Source organism: Hemiscyllium ocellatum, chromosome 22 (genome assembly GCF_020745735.1).
Source record: "Hemiscyllium ocellatum isolate sHemOce1 chromosome 22, sHemOce1.pat.X.cur, whole genome shotgun sequence".
Lineage (NCBI taxonomy): Eukaryota > Metazoa > Chordata > Chondrichthyes > Orectolobiformes > Hemiscylliidae > Hemiscyllium > Hemiscyllium ocellatum.
The window spans coordinates 16061253-16087257 of NC_083422.1; the positions used below are offsets into that span (position 1 = coordinate 16061253).

The 26005-nt window shown below is 40.9% G+C and overlaps 2 protein-coding genes across 2 annotated transcripts; both read left to right on the forward strand.

Annotated features, from left to right (window-relative positions):
- The first annotated feature begins 417 nt into the window (after nucleotides 1-417).
- LOC132826123 (interferon-induced protein with tetratricopeptide repeats 1-like) lies at nucleotides 418-2211 on the forward strand. The gene is made up of 2 exons (XM_060841772.1): nucleotides 418-422; nucleotides 771-2211. The coding sequence occupies exons 1-2, from the start codon at nucleotides 418-420 to the stop codon at nucleotides 2209-2211; spliced, it is 1446 nt and encodes a 481-aa protein (XP_060697755.1).
- Nucleotides 2212-11272: 9061 nt separating this feature from the next.
- Nucleotides 11273-21317, forward strand: LOC132826124 (interferon-induced protein with tetratricopeptide repeats 5-like). The gene is made up of 2 exons (XM_060841773.1): nucleotides 11273-11460; nucleotides 19877-21317. The coding sequence occupies exons 1-2, from the start codon at nucleotides 11273-11275 to the stop codon at nucleotides 21315-21317; spliced, it is 1629 nt and encodes a 542-aa protein (XP_060697756.1).
- Nucleotides 21318-26005: the final 4688 nt, after the last annotated feature.

Below are 26005 nucleotides of genomic sequence, written 5' to 3' on the forward strand. Positions count from 1 at the left end.
TTTAAAAAAAATCAGAGTCTTTATTTGGTGCACTGTACATTCCATAAGAGTTGTTTAATATTCATAGTAATTCCAAAACAATTAACATACAGTTAATTCTTTTATGAAGTCATTATTATTCCAATGCAGCAAAAGCAAGCATGCTGCCAGTTCTAAATAACACAAAGAAAAAAATAATCCCAGGAGGATTTGATATTTTGTATTGTGATGTGCTTTGTTGCTTTTGGGGTAAATTATAAGCAATCTGCTGTTTCAGCTTTCATCTCGCGAATAGAATTCTGAAAAGTTACCCGAAAAAAACTAAAAGGTATCGAGGGTATAAAGTCTCGTTGAGCAGCTTAACTCACCTAGTTTTGTGCTTGCAGTTAATCAGTGAACAGAGGTGGAAGACACAGAAGCCTTCCCTTTATTCAGATCATGTGGTAAGAGAGATTCTCATTGTAAATAACAGGGATAGTAATAGTATCTGCTGGAGCTCTTTGGAGACATTCCTTTTTCAGAATCTGTGGGTTGTGGCAGCACATACACACTGTTACTGTTGGAGAAATTAACTTTCACCTTTGGTGTTACACCAGGGCCTCGAAGATGCGGGTTTCAGCTGTTTGAGGCCTCAGGATTTTACCTGAGCCCTTCTTGTGCCAATGCTGAAGAAAATGTAAGGCTGGATGCTAGAGATACCTGGGATTGTGGTGTTAAAATGCATTGTGTCGAAAATGCCAATGAATGATTAGAAAAAAAAAGCAATAAATCTTTCCACCTGTTTCTTACAGTGACACTGCAAAGGATTTCCTGAAAGAGAAACTGCTTCAGCTACAATGTCACTTCACGTGGACCCTGCAACTAGAGGATATGGAGTGGGATGATTTGCAGGAACGATTAAATTACACAATTGAGGCTGACATTGTGCAATATAAAGTCATGCCTTACAATCTACTTACTTTTGTCAACTGTGTACGAGGTAAACATGAGGAGGCATTCGATAATTTGTGGGAAGCTGAGAAGATTCTAAGGAAGGATCACAAGTCGAATGTTGAAAAGTGGAGCATCGTCACCTACGGAAATGCAGCCTGGGCCTATTACCATGTGGGAGAAGTGGCAGAGGCTCAGGCCTACCTTGACAAGCTGGAGAGGATCTGCCAACAGTTCCCTGATGCCTCTCGCTTTACAGCAATGACCCCTGAAGTATATGGGGAGAAGGGTTGGTCCCTGTTGAGATTTGGCTGGAGATATTATGAAGAGGCAAATGAATGTATTGAGAAGGCTCTGGAAGCAGATCCTGATAACATTGAGTGGAATACAGCTCACGCAACCTCTCTGTTCCGAATGAAAGAAAATATTGGAGACCCTCAGTGTCCTGAGCACTGCAAAGTAGTGAAGCAATTACATCGGGCAATGGAACTAAACCCAAAGGACTCTTTTCTCAAGGTCACGCTGGCTCTGAGACTACAATATTTCAAACAGAAAGAGGAATCTCACAGATTGTTAGAAGGTGTGCTCCTGAATTCTCCTGATGATCCCTATTTAATTCGATATGTGGCCAAAGCTTTAAGAAAGGAAGGATCTGTTGAACAATCCCTAGAGATGTTGAAAAAGGCACTGTTGGAAAAACCAAACTCTGGACTCCTCCACCACCAGATCGGTTTATGTTACAAAAAGAAACTGTTTACACTGAAGAAAACACCTTATAAATATAACGCTTATGAGGAAAGGAAAAAACTGATTGAACTTTGCAAATACCATTTTCAAACAGCATTTGATCATAAACCATCACTTATTTTTGCAATGCTTGATCTGGCAGAAATTTTACAGGAATGTAAAGAATATTCCAAGATTGATGACATGTATGAAGACCTGATCAGAAACAACAGTCGCAACCATTTGAATAGACAGTTATTACTTTGGAATTATGGATTGTACCAACTGTATGTGAGGAGATCCCAGCCAAATGCTATTGTTTATTTTAAAGACTGCTTAAAAATCAAAGTGAAAAGAAGCCAGTTTGTGAAATGCCAAGCAAAACTGAAAGAAATTGCTGAAGATCGATTGAACGAGTATTCAAGAGACAGTGTTGCCTTTGGCATATTGGGATTTTTGCACCAATTGGATGGCAAGAAATCCGAAGCCATTGGATACTTTCAGAGAGCCCTAGAATGTGATCACAACAATGAGGAATTTCAGAATGCTCTCCGGGATCTAAAGGAGGCTGCATAAATGTTGTCTTTGATTCACTGGAATATGAATCTGCGTTTGTAAGAAATGGTTCAAACTTAATTCAAAAATGATTGACAAATTGACCAGTCAAGATTTTCCAGATTTTGGGCAGTGAGTGAAGGGGAATTGTGGGGGAGGCATTGGAAAATAGTGATGCCCTCACTAATAAATCCTTCCTCCATCTTACATGTGGGCTAACTGACATATGTGGGCAACCACCCCCTTACCAATTTGAATTTAAATGTGTTCCTTTTCAAGGCACCTCTCGTGTTGAGAACCCCTCACAATGCCCTGTCTACCTCAGTAGTACACAGCTCTCCCAGTGAGGCTGGGCAGGCTCTGGGGCTATCGGAACTCTGACCGGCCTGACAGCACTGACACCATTGTGGATGACAAACTGAGGGTGCCACTGATTAGAAGGCACCTCCAAGAAAGTAACTGAATGGATTCCTCTGCTGCTGAGTGAGGAGTTCTGGTCTCACTTTTTGATCCTGATGCTGAGGGTCTGTGACAGAGACTTAACCCCCCCATCTTTATAATTGCTTTAGTTCACTATTGATTTTGTGTTTCCATTTGCTAAGGTGACACTGATTATAGCCTTTGATTTTTAAGTTAACAGGTTTTGTACTTAATTAATTAACTAATTGCAATGATTGAGGCTGAAATAGTCACAGTTGAAAACTATAGTTGAGTGCTGTAAAGGCATGTTATTGAATTAACCTGACATTGTAGATCATGCCCATAGGATTTAAATCATTGTTACCAACAGATAAATAAGACTGATTTAATTCTAACCCTAACTTGAAAGCTTCGTGGATGAATGTCTTTACTCCCACTTGGATCCAGTAAGAAGTAAGTACACTTCTTTGAATAAGCACTTCATAGCAGCACAACCTATTGATTTTTAAGCCAACCGCAGTCATCCCGGGAACATCTGGATAACAAGGATACTTACGTCAGACTCTTACTGATTGACTGCAGCTTCATCTTCAGCACTATAATTCCACCTAAACTTACCTCCAAAACCCTGAAACCTTGGACTCTGCTTCAGCCTCTGCAACTGGATCCTCAGTTTCCTGACCCGTAGACCGCAGTCAGTGAGAATAGGCAACAGCATCTCCTTCACAATGATCCTCAACATTGGCACCCCGTGAAGTTATGTTATCAGCCTATTACTATACTCCTTGTACACTTATGACTGTGTGGCCAACTTTCATGTTAACCCCATCTACAAGTTCACTGATCACACTACGCTTGTATGTGGATCTCAAATAATGACAAGACAAAGTACAAGAAAGAGAGTGCTTGGTGGCATGGTGTAAAGATGACAATCCCTCCCTCAACATCAGCAGAATGAATGAGATCGTCATTGACTTCAGGAAGCAAAGTAGAGGGCACGCCCTCTGACTGCATCAATGGAGCTAAGGTGGACATGGTTGAGAGCATCATGTGTTGGAGTGTTGACCACCAACAGTCTGTTTTGGTTCACCCACATTGATGGTCCAGTCCATCACACAAGCCAATCTTCCATCCATTGACTCCATCTATACTTCTTGTTTCCTCAGATAGTCAGCCAACATCATCAAAAGACCCCTCCCTCCCTGGTTATAATCTCTTCCAATCTCTTCTGTTGGCCCGAAGATAAAAAAACTTAAACACATGAACCAACAGATTCAAGAACAGCTTCTTCTCCGCTGTTATTAGACTTCTAAATGGACCTCTCAAATTTTAAATTTGATGTTGATCTCGCTCTTTGTGCACCTTCTCTGCAGACATTACATTGTATTCCTCGCTCTGTTCTATTACCCTTATGCACTTTGTATGTTATAACCTGCCCGTACTGCACACACAAAAAAACTTTTCACTGTACCTAGGTACATGTGACAATAATAAACCAAATCAAATCAAATCAACTCAATTCAAATCAGATTCAAATCAATTCTCTCAAAGCCCCAAAATATATCCCCACTCTTCCAATTCTCTCAAAACCCCAAAATACATCTCCAGTCCCTCCTCACTACATTTTGGTACAAAGCAAAAACTCATTGTCAAATCAAATATGAGAGGATTTTGTTCTGCATCAGCCTCATTTATCATTGTCAACTCAAGTTCATGAAGTAAAAATTCATTCTCCTTTTTGAGTTATTAATTTATATCACTACCTTTAGAATTTCCCTCCATTCTCCCCACTTCCTTGCTTACCTCCTTCACCTCTTTCCTGTTTTCTTAATTTGTCTCTTACTAGTGCAATTATATATACATTATTCATGACCATATGATAATCAGGAATCAAAGATGATGGTCCGACTCCAGGACTTGACAAAATTCAAGGTTATCATTCTACTGCATTACTGAGAGAGTGCTACAATACTGCAGTTATTGTCCTTTGGATGAAATATTAAACCAAAGTTCCATCTGCCTTTTCTGGTGGATGCATATGATTTCATTTCACTATGTCAGAGAACAAGAGGGGAGTGATCCTGAATCCTGGATTATATTTACCCCTCAGTAAATATGTCACACGTGTGTTATCTTTTCATTATTACATTGCTGCTAGAGTTGGCACATTATAACAGTTCAAAAGGTAGTTCATTGGCTATAAAATACTTTGTGACATTCTGTAGCCATGAAAGTATTATGTAACATATTTCTGTCTTTTCCACTGCTATTCCTTAATTATAACCAAAATATTTTGACTGCCTGATCACTCTCACTAAAGTCCTTTCTTTCTACTGCTGTAAGAAAATCTTTCATTAATATGGCTGTCCTTTTCTTGCTGTAGGACAAAGATTGTTTTATTATTGTGCTATTAGCATTCAATCAACATATTCTGAAGTACATTTAAAATGTTAGTCTACATGTAACATGACTACGAAGTGTATTGTGCTGATTGTCATGAGGTCGATCAGGTGGATCTCATAAAATATGAGTTCCCTGATTGGGGCTGTTAATCTGATCCCATTGGGGAGCCCTGACTGACAGATATAAACAGGAGTGTCAGAAGTTCTACTCACTCTGAAAGCTGGTTCAGTAGCTGGATCAGTGTCAAGGACTTTCCATGTGTAAACAAAGGGTGACTTGTAAATAAAGGCCTCTGTGAGATCATTTTGGGTATGAAGGATAATCTCAATATGACATTAGCTGCACCTCTCTACAAATCACGACATGTCATTAAGTGATGAAAAGGACTGATTCAGAGATTCTTCTTTCAAATTTGTGAGAATGTGGTTAATTCAGGGTAGTAGTTATGGTTTTAAGTAGTTCATATTAAACATATCTACACATAATGCTGTGAAATGGGACAAGAGTCCATTCATCTCATTAAATGATTATTATTAATGAATAAAGGACAAGGAAGCAAGAACCTGGAGCCCCTAAATGATAATGACTGGTAATGATCTAAATCAAGGTCATGGTGCCATCATGAAATGGCAGTTAGGTATTGATTGACCAACCAGATGGACAATAACGGGGTTAATTTAAAATAGTGCAGGGCCAAGCTGAGGATAGCTTACAACATGAAGATATGGAATATTAAAGTATGCAACATCATTAAAAAGAAGATAGACTTTAAACAAGAGATAAAACACTCAGTCAGTTGGAGATTGAGGACTGGTGTTCTATCATGAACTCAACTATTGACCAGAGCCAATATGTCAAAAATTGTGCTTCTTATGGGAAGTTTAATAACATCTGTGAAATGTGAAATCACTTCCGTACCTTTGTAGAGCTAACCTGAGTTGGAGGTCTGTTATCGATCTGCTCTCTCAACTTAGCTTGCATTTGCAACTGACCTAAACCTTGTAATTAATGCAAAACGAATCTTAGATCTTATGTTATTCCCATTTCCCAGTCCTTTCCAAACATCTCTAACCTGGAATACTTTGCTCCTATTCAAGTCCAATTTGGAGCCAGTGCTCTATAATAACAATAATTTTTTCAGATGAATTTGAACTCCTGGCTCATTGGTTTTACTTTTATGTCTGTGTTTGCATCAAAAATATTTCTTTGAAGAGGCATGACAGATGAGCTATCAAATGCAGGAAAATGTACTTCCTTGAGTTTCAAATCACAGAATTGTTACAACACTGGAGACCTTCGGCCCATAATGGATACACTGGCACTCCAAATGAGTATTATAATTTAGTGCCATTTTCTTGCCATTTCTGTATACCTCTGCATGCTGTTTCCATTCAAATCATCATCCAAAGCCATCCTGAATGCCTCAGTTAAACCTGGCTCCAAGATACTTTTAGCCTGAGCATTCAAGACCCTAAATACTCACTGTGTGAAGAAAGTTTTCTTTCACATCACATTTGCTTCTATTGAAAATAACACAAAATCTTAAAAAATACATTAGAGTAAAAAATAAACTGTACCTGATTTTCTTTCGCTAAGCTTACCCTTATAAACATTTATCCATTCGCAATCAGTTAATGAGCTCATGCAAATATCTCAATTAATGCTTTATTAATTGTTCTGTTTACTAATTCATTTCATTATTTTCTCAATTAATCATTCTTCTGATATATTAGTATTTGTATATTAAAAGTTCATTTGTCCTTCACTTGGTGGAGGATCAATTAAATGATTTGTAAGCTCATCATCCTGCTCATGAAGTTCAACCTTGATGAACAATGCCAGCTTGTGACAGATCCATATTCTCATACAAGACAAAGTTAAAAATCCCACAACACTAGGTTATAGCCCAATAGGTTTAGTTGGAGTCACTAGCTTTTGGTAGCTTTTAACAATAGGTGTCATCTCAGCTCAGATAGTGCACTGAAGGTGTGAAGTCAGTCTGTGTCCCTATGTTAGGTCAGACTGATTCTATTTCTAAAGTGGGATTTACAGAATCTTACATGGATTTATGCAGTTTTTGAGCAAAATAAAATGTAATTCTGCAAGTACAAATTCACCTCACAAACTTATAGGTGTGTGTGTGTGCAGGGGAGACCGAGTGAGAGTGTGCATGTGGGTGCGTATGTGGGGGGGGGGGGGGTGGAGTGTGAGTGCTGGTGAGAGCGTGTGTGTCTGTGAGAGGGTGCGTGAGTGGGTGTGAGTGTGGGGGTTTTGTGTGTGAGCATATGAGAGAGAGCTTGTGTATGAGAGAGGGTCTGCATGAGTGTGTGTCTGGAGGAATGTGTGTGTGTGTGTGTGTGTGTGTGTATATAGTGGACTGATGTCACCTGCAGTGTGACGAGGCCATCCCCATAGGTACCAAACTTGGCTATCCATGGTACCCATGGGGATCATGATTTGGAGATGCCGGTGTGCTTCCAATTAAACCTGTTGGACTATAACCTGGTGTTGTGTGATTTTTAACTTTGTATACCCATGGGGATGGCCTCAATCGGGACCTTGCTCTCTCTCTTTCTCTCTCACACACACACACACACACACACACACACACACACTCTCACAAACTTATACCCCATTACATTCACACACTCTCTCACAGGCACTCATCCCTCCACACACACCCACCTGCACATTCTCACTCAGTCTCTCTACACACACACACACACGCACACACACATAGGTTTGTGGGGTGAAGTTTTATTTGCAGAATTACATTTTATTTTGCTCAAAGACTGCATAAATCCACATAAGATTCTGTAACTCCCACTTTACAATTAGACTCAATCTGACATAAGATTGGGACACAGGCAGACTTGAATTTCATACCTGCAATGCATTATCTGAGCTGAGATAACACCTATTGTTAAAAGCTATCTTGAGAATGTAACTTTAAAAAAGTTCTGGATTTACGTATGAAGGAACCAAAACTAACATTGTCATTCCAAAAGATGAAAGACTTAAGCTAAATATGTTTAATATTACATTCCATGACACTGCAATCCTGTGTCTTGATTCTGCTCCACAACCACCTGGTGAAAAAGCAGCACTTCGAAAGCTAGTGCTTCCAAATAAGCCTGTTGGACTATAATCTGGTGTTGTGTGATTTTTAACTTTTTCCACCCCAGCCCAACACCAGCACTTTTAAATCACTCATACAAGACAATATTGTTGCAAAAACTAAACAGAGTTTCCATACAGAGCAGACAATTTAAAAAAGATAATGTGCAATAAAATTATCCATGAGTTAAAGGCCTTTAAACAAAACCACTGATTGTGATTACATTACAATCATTATACCAGTGTAATGTTTTGATGATATGAAAGGGAAAATGCAAATATTTTTCATTCTTTCTGAATAGGTAGCAACGCAAACAGAAAGAGATAGCAGAGATTTCTTTGTTTAAATGTTTATTTATCCATGCCTGGGAGGTAGTGTGAAAATGCTGCAGCTTTAAGAGGTTATTTAGTCCTGGTTTCTTTTAAGGGAGGGATTGAACGAGAAGGACTGAACTGGCTATTGAACATCACTGAGGCTTGGGAGGCCTTCGGTTTTTGTTAATGCAACCTGAAAGGGCGTGGGCAACTCTCACAGATCAGGATTTCTCAGCAGCATCAAAGCTATTGGGGTCTCCACAGAGTTGGCAGCTTCAGTGAATGTCTCCTAGCTGCTACTCTCTCTTAATTTTCTCTTTTCCTCCTGGATTGGAGAACTGCATGTAAGAGCTGAAAAATGTGTTGCTGGAAAAGCGCAGCAGGTCAGGCAGCATCAAAGGAGCAGGAGAATTGACGTTTCGGGCATGAGCACTTCTTCAGGAATGAGGAAGACTCATGAAGAAGGGCTTATGCCCGAAATGTCGATTCTCATGCTCCTTTGATACTGCCTGACCTGCAGCACTTTTCTAGCAACATATTTTTCAGCTCTGATCTCCAGCATCTGCAGTCCTCATTTTCTCCAAACTGCATGTAAGAATCTATGTCTGAATTTTTCTTTATTTTTTGGCAAGAGGTGTGTTTATGGGATGTTACTATATTGAATCAGTTAATTAGTAACAGTTACTGTATCTGTTATTCTGTCAAATTTCCAGTAGAGTTAAGTTTATTCTGAATTCCTCTTCCTTTGGTTGTGTTTAAACTACGGTGTTTAAATAAATTGTGTTATGTTAACGTTGAGTAGTTTGAATTGTCGCATTACATCTGGAACAGAAACTTTACATTTAACTTGAAAATAAGAAAAAGTTAGGGTCTAGGCTACCTTCTTAAAATATTTTGAGGTGATCTGGTCTGCTCCATAACAAGTTGGTGGCTCTTTTCAGGATCAAAAATCATAATTCCAAGTTGGGATTAGAATTCCTATAGTGCAGAAACAGGCCCAATAATCCACAGCAACCCTCTGAAGAGATACTCACCTCCCCACCCTATATTCCCCCTGATCAATGCACCCAATCTATACATCCCTGCATACTATGGGCAATTTAGCATGGCCAATTCACCTGGCCTGCACATCATTGGACTGTGGGAGGAAACCGGAGCACCTGGAGGAAGCCCACACAGACAGAGGGGGGAATATGCAAACTCCACAAGGCTGGAATTGAACCCAGATCCCTGGTGCTATGAGACAGCAGTGCTAACCACTGAGCCACCATGTCACCCCATGGGTTTAGGATTGTTGGACTCAAATGCTGAGCATGGTAATTGTTGATGTCATTTTTTCAGGTGTTGAATTCAGTTAGTTCAAACAGGGTGTGCCTTGTGTAGTAATGGCTCTTCCAATCAGTAAGAAATTTCTGGGAGTTGAAGAAGTGACTTTGGGAGTGAAATGAGGAAAAGAAAGCTTTCAGAATTGGCAAACAAGCTGGTGTTTGGGTTGCCTGCGTCTGTGAGGAAAGGGGTGATAGCCGTGGCAACTGTGCAGCATTTCAAATTGCCGCAGATGCCATCCGAATCTCTGGAATTGGCTAAAATTCAACTGCAAATGAAGTAACTTGAATTAGAGGCATAACAAAGAGAAAAGGAAATGAAACAGTCTGAATTATGATTAAAAGCATAGGAGAAAGAAAGGGAGAGGAAGGCCTTAGCAGAAGAACAAGAAAATTCAGACAGAGTAGCAGCCAGGAGACATTTACTGAAGCTTACCACTCTGTTGAGATGCCAATAGCTTCTTAAGCTACTCAGAAATCCTGATCTATGAAAGCTGGCCACACCCATTCAGGCTGCATTAACAAACAGCCTCCCAAGCTGTTTACTCCAGTGACCTTCAGTAGCCAGCTCAATACCTCTCGTTCAATCTCTCCCTTAACAGAAACCAAGACAAAATACCCTCTTAAAGCTGCAGCAATGCCACAACAGACACATCAAGAAAATGGTGTACCGTTCAAATTTTATTGCAAGAACTAAGCTTTTAACCTATTTTTACAGATAACAAGTTTCTAATTGCAGATTACATGTTTACTCACCTCCTACCTCCAACCAACCAGATTTACAAAATTCACATTCCAAGTTAGTACACATGGACTACATTGTCCAATCACGTTCTCACTAAAACATACGACTGTATTATCTAATCATATCATGACATGTTCACACTTCAAACTGTTCATAAGGACTTTGCAATTACCAGTAAACCTGTACTGTTTACATACTCCCTTTCAAGGATAAAAAGCCAGTTTTTGTAAAGAGTGAACTAAAAGGTTGAAGCACACTAGAGTTACCAGATCTGGGTAGGTTGCATCTCAAGTTGCTGAGGCAAATGAGCTTGGAGACCATGGAGACATTGGTTGTATCTCCAACTCCCTGGAGCTGTGAAGAATGGGACAGGCCTTGTTGTCGTGGAATGCTCCAAGAAGTTGGGCCCTTCCATATCACCTGACCTTCATGGAGTGATTTGAAGTGAAAAATACCTTTGACCACAAGCCCTTCAAGAAGTAGTCAGCATGTAATGTCCTCAAGATCAAATGGGAAAAGGAGAGGGTGGATCCTGTCACATTGTTCGTTGAGCAGACTGTCAAAGTCATTTAGCAGAATGTCTCATCACCAGAACTTTCCAACAAGGACCAACTTTCCAACTTTCCAAAGACATGTTTTGGCTAGTGTTGAGAAGGGCACAACCTGTGAGACCCTTCATGTGTGCCCGGACTCTCTGACCTGCTGCACACTGTCCTCAAAGCAGTTGTTGGGAGGAGGGGGTGATAGAGAAAAACACATGTCTCCTGCTGGAATGTGCCTGAGCGAAAGAAGTGTGGAGAAAGATGCAGTGTTTTTGCTGAGGTTGGTTCTGAGCAGCTCAGTGACACAGGACTCTGCGTTCTACAGTCAGTTCTCCGCTACGCACACCAAGACAAACATCGACCACACCTGGAAGACCGTCAACTCAGTGAAAGATGCTCTTCGGTCTACCTGAAATCTGTTAGTCTTCCAGTGTAAAGAGTTGACCTCAACTAAGTATATGCAGACTGGCACATTCCAAGGTCCAGGGCTATGTGCTGACGGGCGCACTAACATTTGAGGTAGCTGCCGCCAAGGCGTAGTGGGGATAGACCACAATTTGAGGACAATGGGAGCTCACTCAATTATCAGGCCCTCCTAGTGCCTCAAATGGATGTAAATACAGTCTTGTATAAGTAAGAAATGTCTTGGGTTTGTTTGTTCTCGTGGCACAATGGTTAGCACTGCTGCCTCACAGTACCAGAGACCCACATTCAATTCCCACCTCAGGAGACTGACTGTGTGGAGTTTGCACATTCTCCCTGTGTCTGCGTGGATTTCCTTCGTGTGCTCTAGTTTCCTCCCACAGTCCAAAACTGTGCAGGTTAGGTGAATTGGCCATGCTAAATTGCCCGTAGTGTTAGGTGTAGGGGAATGGGTCTGGGTGGGTTGGTGTGGATTTGTTAGGTCAAAGGGCCTATTTCCACACTGTAAGCAATCTAATCTAAAATATGTAAAGATTGTTCAGATTTAAACTGCTTTAGTGGCTATGGATGTGGATAAAAAATATTTTATGAATAAAGTATATTTTTGGAAAAAAATCACCTTCGATCTGAGAGTGGTTTAGATTAGACTTACAGTGTGGAAACAGGCCCTTCGGCCCAACAAGTCCACACCGACCCGCCGAAGCGCAACCCACCCATACCCCTACATTTACCCCTTACCTAACACTACGGGCAATTTTAGCTTGGCCAATTCACCTGACCCGCACATCTTTGTGACTGTGGGAGGAAACCAGAGCACCCGGAGGAAACCCACGCAGACACGGGGAGAACGTGCAAACTCCACACAGTCAGTCGCCTGAGTCGGGAATTGAACCCGGGTCTACAGGCGCTGTGAGGCAGCAGTGCTAACCACTGTGCCACCGTGCCGCCCTAAAGTGATGCGTAAGGCGACAGGGAACACCCCACCCCATCAACTGAATGCAGATCCAGAGAACTAGTATATCGCAAGTGTCACAGCGATTTCAAAAAGGCGGGAATGATAAACCTGGAAAAGGCATATCAAGGCAGGACTTAGACACCTAATTGTAAGGTCCTGGGGATTGTTGCTGAACAAAGAGGCCTTAGAGTGCAGGTTCATAGCTCCTTGAAAGTGGAGTTACAGATAGATAGGATAATGAAGAAGGTGTTTGCCTTTGTTAGTTAGTGCATTGAGTATAGGAATTGGGAGGTCATACTGTGGCTGTATAGGACATTGGTTAGGCTACTTTTGGAATATTGTGTGCAATTTTGGTCGTCCTGCTACAGGAAGGATGTTTTGAAGCTTGAAAGGGTTCAGAAAAGATTTACAAGGATGTTGCCAGAGTTGGAGGGTTTGAGCTACTGGGAAAGGTCAAATTATCTTGTGCTATTTTCTCTGGAGCATTGGAGGCTGAGAGATGACCTTATAGAGGTTTATAAAATCATGAGGGGCATGGATAGGATAAACAGACAAGGTCTTCTTCCTGGAGTGGGAGAGTGCAGAGCTAGAGGGCATAGGTTTAGGGTGAGAGGGCAAAGATTTAAAAGGGACCTAAGGGGCAACTCTTTCACGCAGAGTTTGGTACGTGTGTGGAATGAGCTGCCAGAGGAAGTGATGGAGGCTGGTACAATTACAACATTTAAAAGGCATCTGGATGGTTATATGAATTGAATTGAATTGAATTGAATTGAATTTATTGTCACGTGTACCAAGGCACAGTGAAAGGCTTTGTCTTGTGAGCAGTGCAGGCAGATCACAGGTTAAGAAGCATAGATAGTAAATAATAGGTAAACAGCGGCAAAAACAAAAACACAGGTGCAGGCGAATGTTAAGAGTTTGTGAGACCATTCAGTATTGCAACAATAGTCGATAGAAACTGTTCTGAAACCAGCTGGTGCGTGTGTTCAGGCTTCTGTACCATCTCCCCGATGGTAGAGGCTGTAGAAAAACATTGCCAGGGTGGGATGGATCTTTGAATAGGAAAGTTTAGAGGGAAATGGCCGAATGCTGGCAAATGGGACTAGATTTATTTAGGATATCTAGTCAGCATGGACAAGTTGGACCAAAGGGCCTGTTTCTATGCTGTACATCTTGATGAGTCTATGACTTACAATGATCCAGCAGGCAGCCTAACCTCAGAACTGGTGACATTTTAGAGATATTCATTTGAGAAAATAATAACTTTCATTGGGAAAATTAGGTGACAGATGACATGGGGTTATTAAAGTAAATCATGTTTGACTAACTTGTTTGAAGTCACAGATAACATTGCAAAAGGCAAAGTAATTGATTTTCTGTAGATAGATCTCCAACAGGTGCTTCCAAAAGAAATAGACAGTTTTGTTTGCAAATTTGAAACTGTAGGATTAAAGAGACACATGCTACAAAATGGACCAGACAATAGTAAGGATGGTGAACTGTTGCTTTTGAGACTGAAGCCTAATATATTGCTTGAATGGAATCTGGGATGCTGGAATTATTTAGAACAATAGTGTACCTCCATAACCCTGAAGGATTAAAAAATAAATGGAGTAAGCTCTGAGAAACGGGATGAACTAGACTGAGTGAATTCACTGTCACATCAAGTTTAGTTAGGAAAAGTGAGACAAAGATTGGTTTATAGTAGACAAAAAGAGAATGAAAGTAACATTTAGAAACTCTAAATATTTGCATATATACACTTTTAAATTCCCCAATACTGTGCTGCCCAGAAGGAACAAATTCCACACTTGTAATTGTTAACTTTCTTGATGAGTGAGCATGATTAGGAGTGATTACCAATTATCCCGTTGTGAAAATTGTACTTACATTATTAGCTATCAGACTTAATTTTCTGTGGCAAATTTGATGGGCCATTAATTTGCAAATGTAGCAAATTAGGAAATCACTAGAAGTTATATCCAAAATACCCATTTCCACAAATAGTTCAGCAGTTTCTGGCAATTTGCAATTGACAGGGGTACAACATCCTGTTTTTAATTTAATGAAACCATACAATAAATCTGGGTTTCAGAAATCACAATAGGGCAAATAGTGGTTAGAAGTTAGTGAGCAGTGCTGTTGCTGGAAAAGTTAGAGTCAATAAAGTGTGAGGCTGGAAAAAGCCCAGCAGGTCAAGCAGCATCCGAGGAGCGAGAAAGTCAATGTTTTATGCTTAATCCTTCATCAGGACTTGCAAGAGAATTGTTGTTTTAGGTTTAAACCCGAAACATTGACTCTTTTGCTCATCAGATGCTGCCTGAACTGCTGTCTCTTTCCAGCACAACACTTTATCAATATAGTGATTAGAGGGTGGAATAAAGCATGGAAAGCATTTGCGGTAAATGTCTTATTTAAGACTGAAGACTGCAGAAGCTCGCTGATGTGGAATGTGCATGAACTATCATTAGAGCTCACCATCATTATCTATGGCTGTTATCAATAACCATACTGAAACTGAAGAGATGGGAGATATTGTAAATGCCAGCTATTTGAGCCTGGCAGGAAGCTGGTGCATGCTTGCTCTGTGCTGATGATGCTGTCATGGCTGTAGCAGGAAGCAGATTTCAGCAAGCACACTCTTATTGAAGCACATTGTTCCTTACTGATGCTGAGGAAGATGAATTGCTCCCTGGAGTCTCTGGTTGGATGTTACTTCATGATGAGAAACCTATTCACACAGCTCTTCCTTTTCATGCTCCTTGTCACCTCTGTTCAGTCTCCTTGTCATGTTGTTGTCCTAGGGGAATATATTCTGCTGCACCCTTTACTGAGAGTTATGTCAAATCAATGCAGATTTGCCATATGATTCCCTGTTGTACCAACATCCATCAAAAATTAGTCAGCAGCTCTCTAGAAAGTATTTGATCCTCTTTTGAACCAGTATGGGGTTACAGTCCTTTCTGCCACTGTGCAAGGTTTAAGAGATGATGTTAGCTGAAGAATTGAGTTCTGACATGCCAGTGCTAAGGTGAAATCTTAGGCATTAGGAACAGAGATTTGTTTCTAACTCAGAATGGTGAGTGACTGAGAAGAGAACTGGTAGGTAATAGTGTTCCCATGTATCAGCTAACCTTGTCCTTCTTGGTGAAAATTGTTCGGAGCTTGAAAAGTGCTGGCTAAGGGACTTTAGTGAATTTCTTCAGTCTATCTTGCTGGTGTTATGCAATGCTACTACTTTGATTTACATTACTAAAATGCTTTATGTTGCTTTGTTTAATTTTGGACTTGAAATATCTTCATTTTGACAGCTGCAAATTTCCCATTAATGACTTTCTTAACCAGTTTAGTTTCCAGTCCACATGAGCTAGATCCATTACTAAAATACCTGAAATAGAATTTCACCTAGTTGTGCAATCACTTTTGAGTCTTCTTTGTCACTCCCAATAATTGTTTTAAACTTCCTTACACTATCATCACAATAATCCAAGATACTCTCTTCCTTCAAGATGCTTGAATTGCTGGAGAAACTCAGCTGGTCTGTGGAGAGAGAAGTAGGGTTAATGTTTTGAGATCAGTGACCCTTCTTCAGAATGCTTGAATTGCCCAGATCCAGACTGAGTGATCCTCTCATTGTGTGAGAAATGCAATAACTTACGGCACATCTCTTGCATGTGTTTTAAGATTCTTCACCCTTCTAGCTCCTCCCTCTGCTTCTTCTGACATTTTTTTAGATTACTTACAGTGTAGAAACAGGCCCTTCGGCCCAACAAGTCCACACCGTCCCACCGAAGCACAACCCACCAATACCCCTACATTCACCCCTTACCTAACACTACGGGCAATTTAGCATGGCCAATTCACCTGACCCGCACATCTTTGGACTGTGGGAGGAAACCGGAGCACCCGGAGGAAACCCACGCAGACACGGGGAGAACGTGCAAACTCCACATGTGGGAATTGAACCCAGGTCTCTGGCGCTGTGAGGCAGCAGTGCTAACCACTGTGCCACCGTGCCACCATTATTACATAATACATGATTCTTATTGTTCTATTCTTTTTGCATCTTTCTGAAGTTTGCTGACAAATCACTCTTCTACATCCTACTTACTATTTGGAATTTACAATAGGCAACAGCTCCTTTCCTGACCTCAAACCAAATGTATTCAGTCTTTGAATCCATTACATTGGCATCTCTCTGTAGAATAGCAACCTGGAATAGCTTTGATTAATATTGACATCCCCACCCTCCAAACCCTTTGCTCTTATTTCATTTTCCTTCTCTACTCCCTCCTTGAATTCATTGATGACGGAAATGTTTAGTTCCCACACCTACTCATGGCTCAGTCAGGGCTCTGTATAGTCACTACATCATAACGCCATGTGGAAACTTTCTCTTGTAACTCACCAATTGTAGATGTAATGTTCCTTACATGAGCATGTTTACATTCTGACACAGCTTTGTTTTGAACCTTCATTTAATGTCATTGCCTACTATTCTTTGGTCTGTTACTGTTTGTCCCCATTACCTTCTGCACATCTTCTCCCTCTCTTGGCTGTTACTCCCTGGTACATCTCTCACTGTCTAATTATTCGAGTTCTCCTCTATGCTGTCATTACTTGCCCTATCATGATGTTGAATCAAATTCTGTTCAATTACGGATTTTTACATCAGGTCAATAGATTCCCTCTCAGAATCCTATTGAAACTTATCAGCATTTTAAACATTTCAGGAAGACCTTTCGTTAACTTTTCACGCTCCAGGTGGTTGTCAGGGATGCCTACGTATCATTATCCACAGGCACACGTGTGGCAATGGGAGCCAATGTTGGAAATGTGATGCTTTGAGTGGAGGTTGTGTTTCTGCAGAATTGGGCTCTGTGATTCTCCCCAATCACACCCCATGTGGTATATGTAGCTTACAGTCCATGGAAAGTCTTTCATTGTTCACTCTCCATCGTAATAACAAAGCAATTAATTCTTTATGAAAGTCCAGTTTTTGTTGCTGTGCAACAGGTGAGAATACCAACAGAGCGAACATGCAGCAAGTTTCATATAACAAGAAGAAAATAATAAACCCGGTTGGTGGGTGGGGGCAAGTTGATATTTTGTATTTGAGATGGGCTTTAACACATTTTCTGCAGATTCTCAGCAACGTGCTGCTTTAAATTTCCGTTCTCGCTTTCAATTGTGAAAAATCTGAGTACTGTGTAAGTTGTGAGGAGTATGGAAGTAGCTGTGAAGAGCTGAGCAGACCTGGTTCTACCTTTGCTGCTGATTAAGGGAAGCAGAAGTGAAGCCGCAGCTGCCCGTCTTTACTCTATCATCATGAAGTAAGAGAGATTTTTATGTGTAAGTTGCAGGTGCGGTGAAGTGTCAGCTGTAGCTCTGTGGCAACACCTTTCTCAGATTAATCTGTAGGATTTGGGGAGAAGGATTGGTCCCTGTCATTGACTATAGAGTTCAGCCTAACTTGGCCATGCCGCCCAGTTTTTACAGTTAATCTAGTCCCATTTGGCTGCGTTTGGTCCACTTCCCTCCATACCTATCCAAGCCTTGTACTTGTCCAAATGTTTCTTCAATAACAATGTTGTACTTGCCTCCATGACTCCCTCTGGCAGCCTGTTCTAGATACTCAACACACACTGTGCGAAAAAAAAGTTGCCCATCTGGACCCTTTTGTATCCCTCCCTTTAAACTTATGTCCTCGAGTTTTAGACTCCCCTACCATGAGGAAAAGCTGTTGGCTATCGATGCCATATCTATGCCTCTCATGATTTTATAGACCTCTGTTAGGTCGCCCCTTAGTCTCCTACGCTCCAGGGAGAAAAGTCCCAGCATATCCAAGCTCTCCTTATAACTGAAACCTTCCAATCCAGGTAGCATGCTAGTAAATCATTTCTGCACTTTTTCTAGTTTAACAATATCCTCGCTATAGTAGGGTGACAAGAACTGCATGCAGTACTCCAACTATGCCTTACCAAGGTCTTATACAGCTGCAACAAGACATCCCCAAACCTATACTCAATGCTCTGACCAATGAAAGCCAGAATGCTGAAAGCCTTCTTTGGCCGCCCTGTCGATATGTGACTCCACTTTCAAGGACACTTTCACAATGAACCAGTACTCCTAGATCGCCTTGTTCTATAACATTTCCCATGACCCTACATCGACTATGTAAATCCTGCCTTGGTTTGACCTATCAAAATGCAACACCTTGATTTCCCACGCACAAATCCGTGCTGACTATCCCAAATGTGTTCTTGTCTCTCCAAATGCCTGTAGATCCTGTTTCTCAGAATCCAGTCTCATGATTGACCCACCATGTACATTAGGTTCACCAGCCTGTGGTTCCCAGGCATTTCCCTACAGCCTTCCTTAAGTAATGACACAACATTAGCTACCCTCCAATCTTCAGGCTTTGCTTCTGTGGCTGTTGATGATAGAAATATTTTCGCTAGAAGCACCACAACTTCATCTGTAACCTCCCACAAAGTCTCAGGTCCAGGGAATTTATCGACCTTAAAGCTTTTTAAGAATTCCAGCACCTCCTCTTCTGTAATGTGGTTCTCTTCACTACATCACAGTTTATCTCCCCAAGTTCCCGAGCATCCGTGTCATCTGTTAACCCTCCTGATATATCTTTTAGGTGTATTCTGACACCCTGTTCACTTCTCATAGAATTCACTTGATCCCAGCTGCCTATACATATTATGCTGCCTGACCTGCTGTGCTTTTCCAGCAACACACTCTCAACTCTGATCTCCAGCATCTGCAAACATCACTGTTTCCTATTCATATAATATGCCTCCTTCGTTTACTTGAGCAAAGGCATCAAAAACTCTGGTTATCTCGGGTTGCCTACTCCTACCAGCCTTACCTTTCACTCCATCAGGAACATGCTGTCTCTGAACCTCCTCTGAGATTTGGCAGGAAATATTATGAAGGGGCAAATCAATGCATTGATAAAGCTCGGGAGGAGGATCTTGATAATATTGAGTGAAATACAGCTCTTGCGACCTCACTGTTTCAAATGAATGAATCCAAATGGGGAGCACTGGGAGTGGACTGCCCTGTAGGATCTGCTAACTTTCAAGTTATAAATTAACTCAGAGCTTCAAACAGCCTCGTTTCAACTGCTCAAGCCTTCAAGATCTTCATTGAAACCCTCCTGTGTTTATTTTCAGGAAGGCTGTGACTCTGTTTAACAGGATCATGGGGTTCAAATTCATGATGATTATTTTCAGCATTTTCCCTGTCCACTAATGGTGCTGTCTGTTCATTTTGTTCTATCTGTACATTTCAGATTCTAGTTGTTATTTGAGTTTTTGAACCACTTATTGGGTTTGCTGAGATTCAGGCTGCCCAGTGTGAAATAGATTGCTAATTTCTTGCTGAAGGTTGCATAAAAGCAATAAATCTTTCCACCTGTTTCTTACAGTGACACCGCAAAGGATTCCCTGAAAGAGAAACTGCTTCAGTTACAATGTCACTTCACGTGGACCCTGCAACTAGAGGATGTGGAGTGGGATGATTTGCAGGAACGATTGAATTACACAATTGAGGCTGACATTGTGCAATATAAAGTCATGCCTTACAATCTACTTATTTTTGTCAACTGTGTACGAGGTAAACATGAGGAGGCATTCAATAATTTGTGGGAAGCTGAGGAGATTCTGAAGAAGGATCACAAGTCGAATGTTGAAAAGTGGAGCATCGTCACCTACGGAAACGCAGCCTGGGTCTATTACCACGTGGGAGAAGTGGCAGGGGCTCAGGCCTACCTCGACAAGCTGGAGAGGATCTGCCAACAGTTCCCTGATGCCTCTCGCTTTACAGCAATGACCCCTGAAGTATACGGGGAGAAGGGTTGGTCCCTGTTGAGATTTGGCTGGAAATATTATGAAGAGGCAAATGAATGTATTGAGAAGGCTCTGGAAGCAGATCCTGATAACATTGAGTGGAATACAGCTCACGCAACCTCTCTGTTCCGAATTAAAGAAATTTTTGGAGACCCTCAGTGTCCTGAGCACTGCAAAGTAGTGAAGCAATTACATCGGGCATTGGAACTGAACCCAAAGGACTCTTTTCTCAAGGTCATGCTAGCTCAAAGACTACAATATTTCAAACAGAAAGAGGAATCTCACAGATTGTTAGAAGATGTGCTCCTGAATTCTCCTGATGATCCCTATTTAATTCAATATGTGGCCAAAGCTTTAAGAAAGGAAGGATCTGTTGAACAATCCCTAGAGATGTTAAAAAAGGCACTGATGGATAAACCAAACTCTGGACTCCTACACCACCAGATCGGTTTATGCTACAAAAAGAAGTTGTCTGAACAGCAAAAGACACCTTATAAATATCTTGCTCATGAAGAAAGAAAAAACTTGATTGAACTTTGCAAATATCATTTCCAAACAGCATTTGATCAGAAACCATCACTTATTTTTGCAATGCTTGATTTGATAGAAATCCTTAAAGAAACTAAAGAATATTCCAAGATTGATGAGATCTATGAAAACCAGATCAGAAATAAAGATTGCAATGACATAAATAGACACTTAATATTTGGGAACTATGGAATATACCAGCTATATGGGAAAAGATCACAGCCTAATGCTATTCGTTATTTTAAAGAATGCTTAAAAATCAAGACATGGGGAGAGCTGTCGATGAAATGTCGAGCAGAATTAGAAGGAATTGCTGAACATCGATTGAATGAATATTCAAGAGACAGTGTTGCCTTTGGCATCTTGGGATTTTTGTGCCAATTGGATGGCAAGAAATCCGAAGCCATTGGATACTTTCAGAGAGCCCTGGAGTGTGATCGCAACAATGAGGAATTTCAGAATGCACTCAGTGAACTAATGGAGGCTGCATAAAATCTGTCTTTGATTGCCTTCCTTTATTCACCAGAACCAGTTCCTTTCTCATTGGCTGGTTACAAAATTAATATAAAGCGCACCTTCTGCAATATTTTAGGAATTCTTCATCCACTCTGTCCTTTTATCTGGTTTTGCCAGCTTCTTTCAAAATAATGAAAGTCCCTGGCTCTTAATACAATATTAAACTTACTGACCCCTGTTGCTTTTCTATTTCCTTCTCACTATTTGCATCCAAATTAAACGTAATAGGCTACTTTCTGTTCTTTAAAACTAATCAAATCCATTATGTGTCCTTTTATTGAACTTCAATAATATCCTTGATAAATATTGACCATCCCCACTCCCTGTACCACCAGCTTCTGTCTTCTCTTTTTCCCTTTCCCTATCGATTTTGAATCCATTGACATCTCATTCCTACTCATGTTTCGTCTATAATCACTATATCATTAGCCCATTTGGAAATTTGCATTGTAATTCATCAATTTCATTTGCAAGAACCCTTATATATTAACACACTCACTCTCTCATGTGATGCTAGTCAGCTTTTCTTTTAACCTCCATCTACTTTCTGCCTGGTGTTCTTTGTTAAGTTGCTGTATGTTCCTGATGCAGGGCTCATGCCTGAAAGATTGATTTCTCTGCTCTTTGGATACTGCCTGATCTGCTGTGCTTTTCCAGCACCACATTCTCGGCTATGTTCCTGTTTGTCACTTATATTTGCTGCACACCTTCTCCATCTAATATGTTGCTGGTTTCCTGGTAACATTTGCTTTGTCAAAGTATTCCCTTATAGCGCTCATTACCATCCCTACCATGACATTTGATTGAGAGCTGTTCGGATATAAATCCTTTGAAGTCATGACTTCAAAGCTTGGCCTTGTTGATTAATTTTTATAAAACACAATGATTTATCTTAAACGGGCAGCTACTACAATTATCCTCTCTGAATCATATCAAAGACCATTGTCATTTCACTCAGAGTTTCCTTTAATACATTTTATACATGTTTTAGCTGGTTGTCAGTGAAGCTTAAATATCCTGATCCTGAAGAGAGTTGGAACAATAAAACTCAGTGCAAGGAATTTGATACCTCTCTCCTCTGTTGTATATTTTAGTTGGTGTCAGGATATATGGTATGCAGCTCATAAAAATTATCTCATTGATAAGATTCCATTGTAATCCCAAAACAATGAATTTTTTAATGGAAGTCCAGTTATTGTTGTGCACCTGGCGCTGTTCAGAACTAACATGCTCCAAATATTAAATAACACAAAGAGGAAAATATTCCCTGGGGTGTTGATTTTTTTTGTTGTTGGTGATGGGCTTTAATATATTTTCTGCAGTTAAAAGTAATCAGATACTTTCAGTTTTCATTCTCAACAGCAATCCTGAAAAATCCTCAACTCAAAAATTGTGGGAAGTACAAAAATAGTATTAAAGAGCTCGACATGATGTTGTTTTTGTTGCTGATCAAGCAATTGGGGGCAGCATGGTGGCTCAGTGGTTAGCACTGCTGCCTCACAGCACCAGGGTCCCAGGTTCAATTCTAGCCTTAGGCAACTGTCTGTGTGGAGTTTGCACATTCTCCCTGTGTCTGCGTGGGTTTCCTCCCACAGTCCAAAGATGTGCAGGTCACGTGAATTGGCCATGCTAAATTGCCTAGAGTGTTAGCTGCATTAGCCAGAGAGAAATGGGTCTGGGTGGGTTGCTCTTCGGAGGGTCAGTGTGGACTTGTTGGGCCGAAGGGCCTGTTTCCACACTGTAGGGAATCTAATCTAAAAGTGAAGTACAAGCTGACTCTTTTTATTCTGCTTGTCTTGAGTTAAGAGAGATTTCAGAATAAGTATGTAGTAAATGTATTCACTGTACCTCACTGGTAACACCCCTCTCAGAGTCTGTGGGTTGTGGGAAGCACTGAGAAAGGACTATATTGTTGGAGGAACTGACTTGCAGGTTACAAGTTAAACCGGGGGTGAGATATCCTGGTACACATTCTCTGAGCCTTCAGAGTGTCACTGAGACTCTCTTGTGGTAATTTTCAGGGAGGATGGTGGATGCAATGGGGTTAGATGGCTTTAAGATACATCCAAATGATATCATACTGTCCAGCGTATCTTTTCCAGTCCTTTTTATTCACTTGTGTGTTTCTTCTCACAAACAAAGAGACACTTATGCTTCAAACAACCAGCTAACCACTCATTTTCTTTCACTGTATTGATAGCCATCAATTCATGCCTTTGTTCATTTTTGGAAAACTAATAGGATATTGGCCAGCCAGTAAATAGAAGTGGACAAGTTAAAATTGGAGCAAACGCCTAGTATTTATTGTCTTCCAGCACAGAGTGCTTGATATGAACATGTGCAGGAATGATCTCAGTTCCTATGCATTGAGCAGCGTGTGGGTCAGTGACTTGCTGGCAGACCAGGAACAGCTGCATCTGGCAGCATTGAGTGGAATCATCACTTGCACAACCCTATCACCACCAAGGTTTAATTATACTACACAGCTTCCATTGTGTGGGAGGGCACCTAGCCACACCTTGGTAGACCCACATAGGTGTGAGGGGGGGAATTCAAGGATTTTGACCTAATGATACTGAAGGAACAGTGATATATTTCTAAGTAAGAATGGTGATTGGCTTGGAGAGGAAGTTGTAGGCCGTGGTGGTGTTGCCATGTATCTGTGACCCTTGTCCTTCTAGATCAAAGTGGTCATGGGTTTGGAAGGTGCTGTCTGAGGATCTTTTGTGAATTTCTGATGTTCATCTTGTAGATAGTATACACTGCTGTTACTGAGCGTCAGTGGTGGAGGGAGTGGATGCTTGTGTTTGTGGTGGCACTCCAAGTATGCTGTTTTGTCTTGGATGGTGTTGAGCTTCTTGAGTGTTGTTGGAGCTGCACTCATCCAGGCAAGTGGAGAGTATTCCTTCACACTCCTGGCCTGTGTTTTATAGTGAGTAGACAGGCTATGGGGAGTCAGAAGATGAATTACTCGCTGCACTATTCCCAGCCTCTGATCTGCTGTTGTAGCCACTGTTTTTATGTAGCTAGTTTAGTTAAGTTTCTGGTCAATAGTAACTCCCAGAATTTGATAGTAGAGGTCTCAAGGATGGTCACACCATTGAATATCAAGGGATAGTGATTCAATTGTCTCTTATTGGAGGTGGAATTCGCCTAGCGTTTGTGTGGCATGAATATTACTTGGCAGTTTTTAGCCTAAGTCTGGATATTGTCCAGAACACGGACTGTTTCAATATATGAGGGGTCATGAATGGTGTTGAACATTGTGTATTTATCAGAGAACATCCCTACTTCTGATGGAGGGAAGGTCATTGATGAAAAGGCTGAAGATGTTTGGGCCTACTGGGCTGAGGCCATGACCCTGAGGAACACCTGCAGGTACGTCCTGGAACTGGGATGACTGACCCTCCAATTAGCACAGGCATCTTCCTATGTGTCAGGTATGACATGATCAAGTCATGGTGGATGAGGATGAAAGGCATCTGTCCAAGTTGGTGCTGATGGTGGAACATTTGAAACTGGTGAAGTCTCTGAGGGAAGGTAAAGGTGTCCTGGGATCATTGGAAGCTCAGATTTTGGCATAGGGAATTGAACATTTAGGGTACAGGATCCCCTTGATTCTACAGAGGAAGGGAGTTGTACTCCTGGTCAGGCATTCTACTTGTTGATGGGTAGGAAGCTAGAAAGATTCAGGAAAGACCATAAACACCTGATGCCTGGGTGAGTGAGAATACAAAGTGGGTTGTGACATCCGGAGATTCAATGCAATTGAACTGGTGGCATTCGTGTTATAACATCTGTGCAGGAAATCCAGTTGTGAAATACTGGGAAGTGATAAAGATGTTCTGGGAAGTCCACAGTACTCCTTGAGGTACAGACAAGAGATTTTGGGGACAGCAGGTACTATCTGCCTCAAGATTGAGTGGGATACTGTCACAGAACAGTGTGACCATGCTGTCCCTGATTCACAATAACGTGCTCTTCATTGAAGCAAATACATTTTATTTTCAAGAAACAACAACCAAATTACAGAGGAGGCAGAGTTAAGATCAACAAAAAAGGTTGAGTTATTGGGTCGAATAATCTTTTTCTGTAGCTATGTTGCTCTATGTTTACAGAAAGCTCTGCAGAGTTCTGCAAAAATGCAAAATGACCCAGATTGGCCAGTTTTTATATAGTTGGATTCTGTGCATATTGCAATGACACATCAGATGTCTCAGGAGTCCTCATGGAGTGAGTCTGTAAGAATTGTTGAGGATGTTTATAATTCCCCATCTCCCAGCAAGTCTGAATGTAGGTCTGTAGCCTGAGTAAATATTTTGAAAAGGCCTAGGTAATATTTTGAGGTTTTCACATGGGGATGTATGATTCTTGACCATTTACTGAAATTCAAAGGGCTGCAGTTCAAATTAATAAGAAGTCATAAACTCTGGTTCAATCCCCTGAAGATATGAATTAGAGTAGATTTATTTTAACTCTTTCATTATGTGGCTTAAGAGAAACCTGAAAATCACATTTACAAATGTTTATTTTGAAGAACTTTCAAAAAAGGTTGTTTAAATATTTAAACTGTACTTGAACAATACAAATATAATGAATTTTGTAACATATATAGGAAATAGTGCTATTATCAGTTTTAAAAGGCTATCAGCTGTTACAGAGAT